The sequence below is a fragment of the Mesitornis unicolor genome, unplaced genomic scaffold, assembly GCF_000695765.1.
Source record: "Mesitornis unicolor isolate BGI_N332 unplaced genomic scaffold, ASM69576v1 scaffold46322, whole genome shotgun sequence".
NCBI classification, from domain to species: Eukaryota; Metazoa; Chordata; class Aves; order Mesitornithiformes; family Mesitornithidae; genus Mesitornis; species Mesitornis unicolor.
Window position 1 is genome coordinate 8,847 of NW_010168396.1, and position 6,639 is coordinate 15,485.

A 6,639-nucleotide genomic window follows, 5' to 3' on the forward strand; every position below is an offset into this window, starting at 1 on the left:
CCAGCTCCGGGCCCCAGCTCTCTTACACCATCCAAGCCAGGGCTGGAGTCCAAGGCTCTTGGAGAGCACGAGCTGAGCTGTGTCTGGTGTGACCAGCACCCTCCTGGCCCAGCTCCCTCCATGATGGGCATCAACTCCCTTAGCACTCCCTCTATCCTCTGCTGCTGTCCAGCCCTTGGTCATCTCCTCCCCAGCTGCCATGTCAAGATAGGAGCAAACCCTGTCTCTGTGCCTGCACCCTGGGAGGCCTCCAGGCTCTGCCATGCTTGCTGCCCTATGGCAGGCCGGATCCTGCCATCCTCGTGTGGCACCACCGCCAGAAATAAAGGCCTGAGCTCTGCAATCATGTGCCAGCGTCCAGGAACTGCTCCCCAGTGGGTGAGGGCAGGGATCAGGGCATGTGGGTGGCACAGAGCAGAGGGCATCCATACCCTTGCTCAGCATCACCCCAGGGATGGCTCTCTGCACGCGGTGCCAGCCCAAGAGCATCACCCAGGGACATGGGAGATGATGGAGATGCTATGTTCCCTCCATGCATGTCCAAGATGATGACAGGGCAATTTAGGGAGGGATGCTCAGGCGGAGGCGCCAGCCTCGGCTCAGGGAGGTGGGCGCTGTTCCCCCTGGGGCTCACGATGTGCTCACCCAGCTCTCCACACTGGCCGTGGCTCCTGCCTGCCTGGGAAGGCGTCCGCCCTCTCCAGCTGGCTCTGGGACATGCTCACCTGCACCAGGGACACGCTTCAGGGGGTGGCCCTGGGCCCTGGGAATGTCCAGCTGGGACCAGCACTGTCCCAGGCATATGAGAAAACAGCTCTGGTGCCAGCAGTTCTGAAAGAGGCCTGGGGATGGGGTGACCTCCCACACCCCAGGCACCGGCACCCGTCCCAGCACGTCCAGCCCACCTGCGCGCCCACGAGCAGCCCCCATGCCCCTGTTCATAGCCCTGCAGTGTTCTCCCTCCCTGCAGCTCCACAGGCTGCAGTGAGAACCAACACAACTCATCACAGCCCAACCATCCCAGGGTGCCTTTGGGCAGCATGTTCCCATGTTCCCAGCTTGCATGGGGCAAGGTAGGTGCCAGGTTTGGCCCGTCACCACTGCCCACAGCTGGCAGGGGGACCTTTCCCTGCCTGGCTATGAGCCACCCGGTTCCTGGCTACTATAAAGCTGGTGGCCCCAGGGGCACAGCCCTGTCCTGCCAGGATGGCGTTTCTGTGGGCAGTTGCCTGCCTGGCTCTTGCCAGCACCGTCTCAGGTAAGCGCTGCCCATGGGCGCAGGGAGGTCCTCAGGGTGCAGGAGGGCCAAGGCCACCTGGGGACAGTGACACAGAGGCAGCAGCACAGACAGCCCCCAGGCAAGAGCCCTGAGTTTTTGGGGTCACCCTGGTGCCCCTCTGCCTCTCCCGCAGGCTGTGGGGTGCCCACCATCAGCCCCTCGGTGCACTACAGCGAGAGGATCATCAACGGGCAGAACGCGGTGTCCGGCTCATGGCCCTGGCAGGTGTCCCTGCAGGTACGGCACCAGTCAGTGCCCTCAGCACCGCGGTGACACGGCAAGATGGGTGCTGGGCGGGCACCAAGGGGACTGACAACACCCCCTGCCTGTCCCCAGCTTTGGTGGGGGGCTCAGCCTGCCCAGCCCCAGTTCCTTCTCCCTCTTTCCTCTCCAGACCCGTTCAGGATCCCACTTCTGCGGTGGCTCCTTGATCAACGAGAACTGGGTCGTCACAGCCGCCCACTGCGAATTCAAGTGAGCAGCAGTGCCTGGGCAGCCCATGGCGGTGCCACCCTCAGTGGAGGGGGCGACGGGAAGGGGGTCAGGGTGTGCTGGGACTCGGGACATCCCCAAAAGCCACCACCTGAGGAGCTGAGCAGCCTGGGGCTCCCTCCCTGCTGTTCCCAGGGTGGCTTCCCTTAGGCACATGGTGCCCCATGGCAGCCCCCGGTGCTGCGCCCGCCCTGGGCGCTGGCTGCCGAGTGTTCCCCTGACACCCTGACCTCTCACAGCCCGTACTCCCACGTCGTCGTCCTTGGGGAATATAACCTCAACTCCAACACAGAGTCCGTTCAAGTGAAGACCGTGACCAAGGTGAGCCAGGCTGACAGGTCGCAGTCCTGGGATGGGGCTGGAGCTCTGTGCCCCTGCTGCTCCTGGAGGGCAGGGCTGAAGCGCCATGGTATTTTTTGGCAGGCCATCACCAACCCCAGCTGGAATGCCTACACTCTCAACGACATCACCCTGCTGAAGCTCTCCTCGCCCGCCCAGCTGGGACCCCGCGTGTCCCCCATCTGCCTGGCCCCCGCCAACCTGGCCCTGCCCACCAACCTCCAGTGTGTCACCACCGGCTGGGGACGCACCAACACCAACTGTATGTACGGTGACACTGTCCTTCCTGGGGGCTCTGCAGGGTCCAGTGGTGCCCAGAGGAATGACACCTCAGTCTGGGGGTGTCTGGGGGGTGAAACCTCCTGAGCACACGTGGTGGGGGCAGTTGGGCAATTGAGTAACCCTCTCTGAGTGCACGTGTTGGTGCAAGCACAGGTGTAGGTGCAAGCCCCAGGGGTGACGGTGCACAGCACAAGCTCGCCCTTGCTTGGGGCCGCTTGCACAAGACAATCCCGCCCAGGGATGACGGGGTATGTTGGCACAGAGGGGGAAGGTGCTTTGCTTGGCAGCACCCGTGTGTTTGGGAGCTTGCCCAGGGTCCCTGTGTGCTCCCAAAGACCCCAGGGCGATTTAATGGTGTTTCTTCCCCCCAGCCCAAGCCTTGGCGGCACGTCTGCAGCAGGTAACCTTGCCCCTGATCTCCCAGAGCCAGTGCATGCAGTACTGGGGCAACCGGATCACCAGCTCCATGCTCTGTGCCGGTGGGGTCGGCGCCTCCTCCTGCCAGGTGAGGAGCTGAGGTCCTGCTGCACCGCAGGGAGGGTGGAGGAGGAGGAGGACACGTGGGCATCTTGCATCTACAGAGCCAGAGATTTAGGCTAAAGCACCTGGCCGCCTGGTCCAGGGACCAATTTGGAGCTGGGGCCACTAAGCAGAGGTGTCTTCTCCACAGGGTGACTCTGGCGGACCTCTGGTGTACCAGAACGGGAACGTCTGGACCTTGATCGGCATCGTTTCCTGGGGAAACAGCAACTGCAACGTCCACACGCCTGCCATCTACACCCGCGTAAGCCAGTTCCGAAGCTGGATCGACTACGTTGTTGCCCAGGGGTAGAGGCGGTGCCGGAGGGATCCTTTCATGGCTGCTGCTCTGGGACAGTGAGCTCGGCAGAGCCAGCAAGGGGCTGAGCAGGAAGCACAGGACCCCATGTCCTAATAAAGTGTCAGTATTTGCTTGTGCCAAACGCTGCCTCTGGCTCCTTTCATGATGCAGACCAGGGTGGAAGGCGTGCAGGGAAAGCCTGGGGTGCCCCATGCTCCTCTTCTGAACCCCAGCACCTCCCAGAGTTGGAGCTCGGTGCCCAGCTGGGACCCACTGGGGAGGTGCAAAGCCAGGACACGATGCAGCAGGGCCGGCTGTGGCTCCAGGGCTGCTCAGGGGGTCTCCAACACACAAATCTACACCTTGGCACCAGCCCAGAGACCACCGCAGTGTCAAGGGTGGGTGATGTTATCTGTAAGAGCCATGTTGCCAACCCAGGAGTGAGGTCTCCAGCTTGTGGGTGCACGGGATCTTAAAAGATCCCTGCCTGCGATTTAAAGCCATAACTTGTGAAACAGCCTGGGAATACACAGGGCTGAAAGGGAGAAATGCCAAGAGCAGCTCTGGCTCTTCGGGAAGGTGGAAGGGGGCAGCTGGAGAACAGCACACTGCTTCACACGCGCCCATTTGCTAGGTAACAGCTGAAACTCAAGGCCATCCTACAGGAAGACCTGAAGCTAAAAATAAAATGCAAGGCCAGGACGTGTTTTCACTTGAACAGGTTTTGAGACAATGGCAGGTGTAAAAAAGAAATAATAAATGTCCTGTGTTCACACATGGTCAAGAATTAAAACCTGGGTCCTGGCAGCTTCAAATAGAGCTGGGCAAGAGGACACTGTGAAGAGGAGCAGGATCGGATCAAGCCAACACGAGTTAAGGGTTTTTTTCTTTACCAGTGATGTGAATGTGAAATAAAACCTTTGCTGTGTGAATCACAGCCCCAAAAATGTTGTAATTGCTCTCTACCAAGCAGTTCCAGAGAAAGCAAAATGCTACCCAGACATACCCATGGGAAGGGTCAGAGATCATGGGCAGAGCATAAAGACAAACACTCTGGCCCATATGTTTGAGGGTTTTTTAAAAAGCTGGTCAAATACAGCCCAGAGCTGCTAAGTTTTAGCTTGGTTTGATACAATTTAGCTTCATTTAGTGGTCTGCTCTGCAGGGAGCAAGATGAACTGGAGCAAACTGATGCAGCTCCACTCAGTAGACACCAGTCCCACCAGTCTGCGACCACATTTAGTGTGCCTCCAATCTGTGGGACCTGAAACAAAACCCATCATGTGAAAGCAGCATGCTGTGTTTTGGCTTTAATCAGCTCCTAAATGACCTTAAAGGCAGTTGGATGTCAGAGATGAGGGAATGGGCAGAAGAAACTGGTGGCCACGAGGAGCTTCAAATGGGAACTGATCAACGGCAGCACCACGGGTCCCTTGCTCTGTGTGTTCAGGTCCCTGTCATCCCTGCCACTGCGGGGACGAGGACCCTTGCCCCTGAAAAGACACCTCCCTCCCAGGAGGACACGGTGCCGAAGGGGTGTGCATTTTTCACTCGGTATTACAGGTTTTCCTGTTGGTCCATAAAAGCTGCCCAGAGTGAAACCAGGGAGGTCAGGAGTTGCTGTGGGTAACTCCAGAGTATTTCTCAGTTTGCCCCCTCGCAAGGTCTCCCTCAGGCAGCTCCTGGCCTGGCAGCTGTGGTACAGACCCCAGCAAACTCTTTTATGGGCATTTTGGTACCTTCTCGCTGTGCTCCAAGGACACATGAGACGGGTGAGCAGCTCCTGGCTTTCACTGCGTTTGGTGACCATCGTTCACAGCCCGGATCCGTGAGCCAGAAGTAACGACAGCAGAGCGATGGGGTACACAGAATACACTTACATGTTTAGCAGACCGAGTACACAAAATAAATAATTCTGTACACTCTAACTGTAACGTTACAGACTACTTACAATGGTTCAGACCTCATCTTACAGGACAGTCTCTAGTGTCAAGACAGGACTCTAAGGGCAAGTCACAGAACTGGGTGCTCCCCCAAACGGCCTCATCAGGAGACCAGCGGGACACGGCCGCAGTTACCTCCACACCGTTCCAACCCAGCACCGGAAATCTGGTGACCAAAAATAACAGCAAAGACCTCCGGTCCCGGGAGCTTCCCGGGAGGTGTCTTTCCGCAGTGAAAGGCAACAGCAAAACCTCACAGCATCGGGGCGTCCATGCAGGAGCTGCTGGTTTCTCTCCCACCGGATCCCCTCCGCGTTCAGCAGACACAGTGCAATGATATTTGCAGCAGCAGTGAGCAGCGAGCCCAGCACACGAGGGATCTACAGTGTCACCAAGGAGGGGAGGACAGCAGAGAAGGAGAAACTGAGCTCCCTCCACCACAGGGACACTGAGGGTGGAAGGTACCAAGCTCTGTGGTGCCGTTGCCACCGCGCGTCCCTGCTGCTTCACATTTATTTCGTTTTTGGGGGCAAATTTACTGCTCAGTAAGGCACAGCTGAGGCCCCTGCCTCCGCAGCACCCAAGAGCTGCGTTCTTAATCCAGGCTGAAAGAGGAGACGGAGTGGTCAGAAATAAAGCACCAAAAACCTCCTGAGAGTGGTGTAGGCAACCTGTGGCTGCGTATCCGGCACTGAGTGGTACAGGCACTTTGTGGTATTTTCCAGGACAAAGTGGAGCTGGTGAGAGGCCGGGACATAACCACCCTCCCTGCAAATTCCCAGGCTCCCACTTCTGCCAGAGAACAGTTTGTAACTCCTCCAGAGTGCAACTCCTCCTCATCCCTTCCAAAAGCCAATCTCTGTGCTGCTCTGCATCATTTAGACAACTTAATTAAGTCAAACAATTGAGGTTTTCATTTACCCCACCTCAAGCCCTCCAAATCTTCAGTATCGTCACTTAAAACAAGACCAGGACCCCACACGGTCAGGTAAGAGGTCTGTGACAGCCCCACAGAAGTTGTCCGAGGCTGTACAAGATCACTCTGAGCTGAGCCCACCCTGCAGGGTGCTCAAAGGAGCCTTCTCCCACCTGCACGGCACCAGGCAGACGCTTTTACCTCGCTCCAGCCTCACCACGGCTCCTGCAGAGCCACATCCAGAGCTGCTGCCCAGGAGCTGAGTTCACCACCGTTCCCGTTCCAGTTGGTGCACTACACAGAAGTTGACTGTATTGGTACCTCAGCCAAACACCCGGGTAGAAAACAGGACTGAGAAACAGAGCGGGGTATAAGAAAGAATGAAAATTACCAGAGCAGAAAACATTTGAACTGAAAGATGAAAGCAGTCAAATTCCAAAGAAGTGGAGAGTTTGAGGGTTTCCCGTTTCCAACGCAAACACAGACACAGGTCCTACGCCACAGCGGGTTTCCACATCGCTCCTGCAGCCAGCGGGTGGGAGCCCTTTGGGCTCACCCTCATCACAAG

At 57.7% G+C, this 6,639-nt stretch overlaps 1 protein-coding gene across 1 annotated transcript; it reads left to right on the forward strand.

The window, feature by feature from the left end:
• The first annotated feature begins 1,206 nt into the window (after positions 1-1,206).
• CTRL (chymotrypsin-like) lies at positions 1,207-3,248 on the forward strand. The gene is made up of 7 exons (XM_010178996.1): positions 1,207-1,258; positions 1,413-1,516; positions 1,674-1,753; positions 2,011-2,092; positions 2,195-2,372; positions 2,764-2,897; positions 3,063-3,248. Exons 1-7 carry the CDS (start codon positions 1,207-1,209, stop codon positions 3,222-3,224), a joined length of 792 nt encoding a protein of 263 aa, XP_010177298.1. The 3' UTR covers positions 3,225-3,248.
• Positions 3,249-6,639: the final 3,391 nt, after the last annotated feature.

Bases quoted from the DNA above. Each gene is read 5' to 3' on its own strand.
- CTRL (XM_010178996.1), top strand. From the start codon at position 1,207: ATGGCGTTTCTGTGGGCAGTTGCCTGCCTGGCTCTTGCCAGCACCGTC. The intron at 1,517-1,673 runs GTACGGCACCAG...TTTCCTCTCCAG, and splicing joins CCTGGCAGGTGTCCCTGCAG to ACCCGTTCAGGATCCCACTT. The intron at 2,373-2,763 runs GTATGTACGGTG...TCTTCCCCCCAG, and splicing joins GGGACGCACCAACACCAACT to CCCAAGCCTTGGCGGCACGT.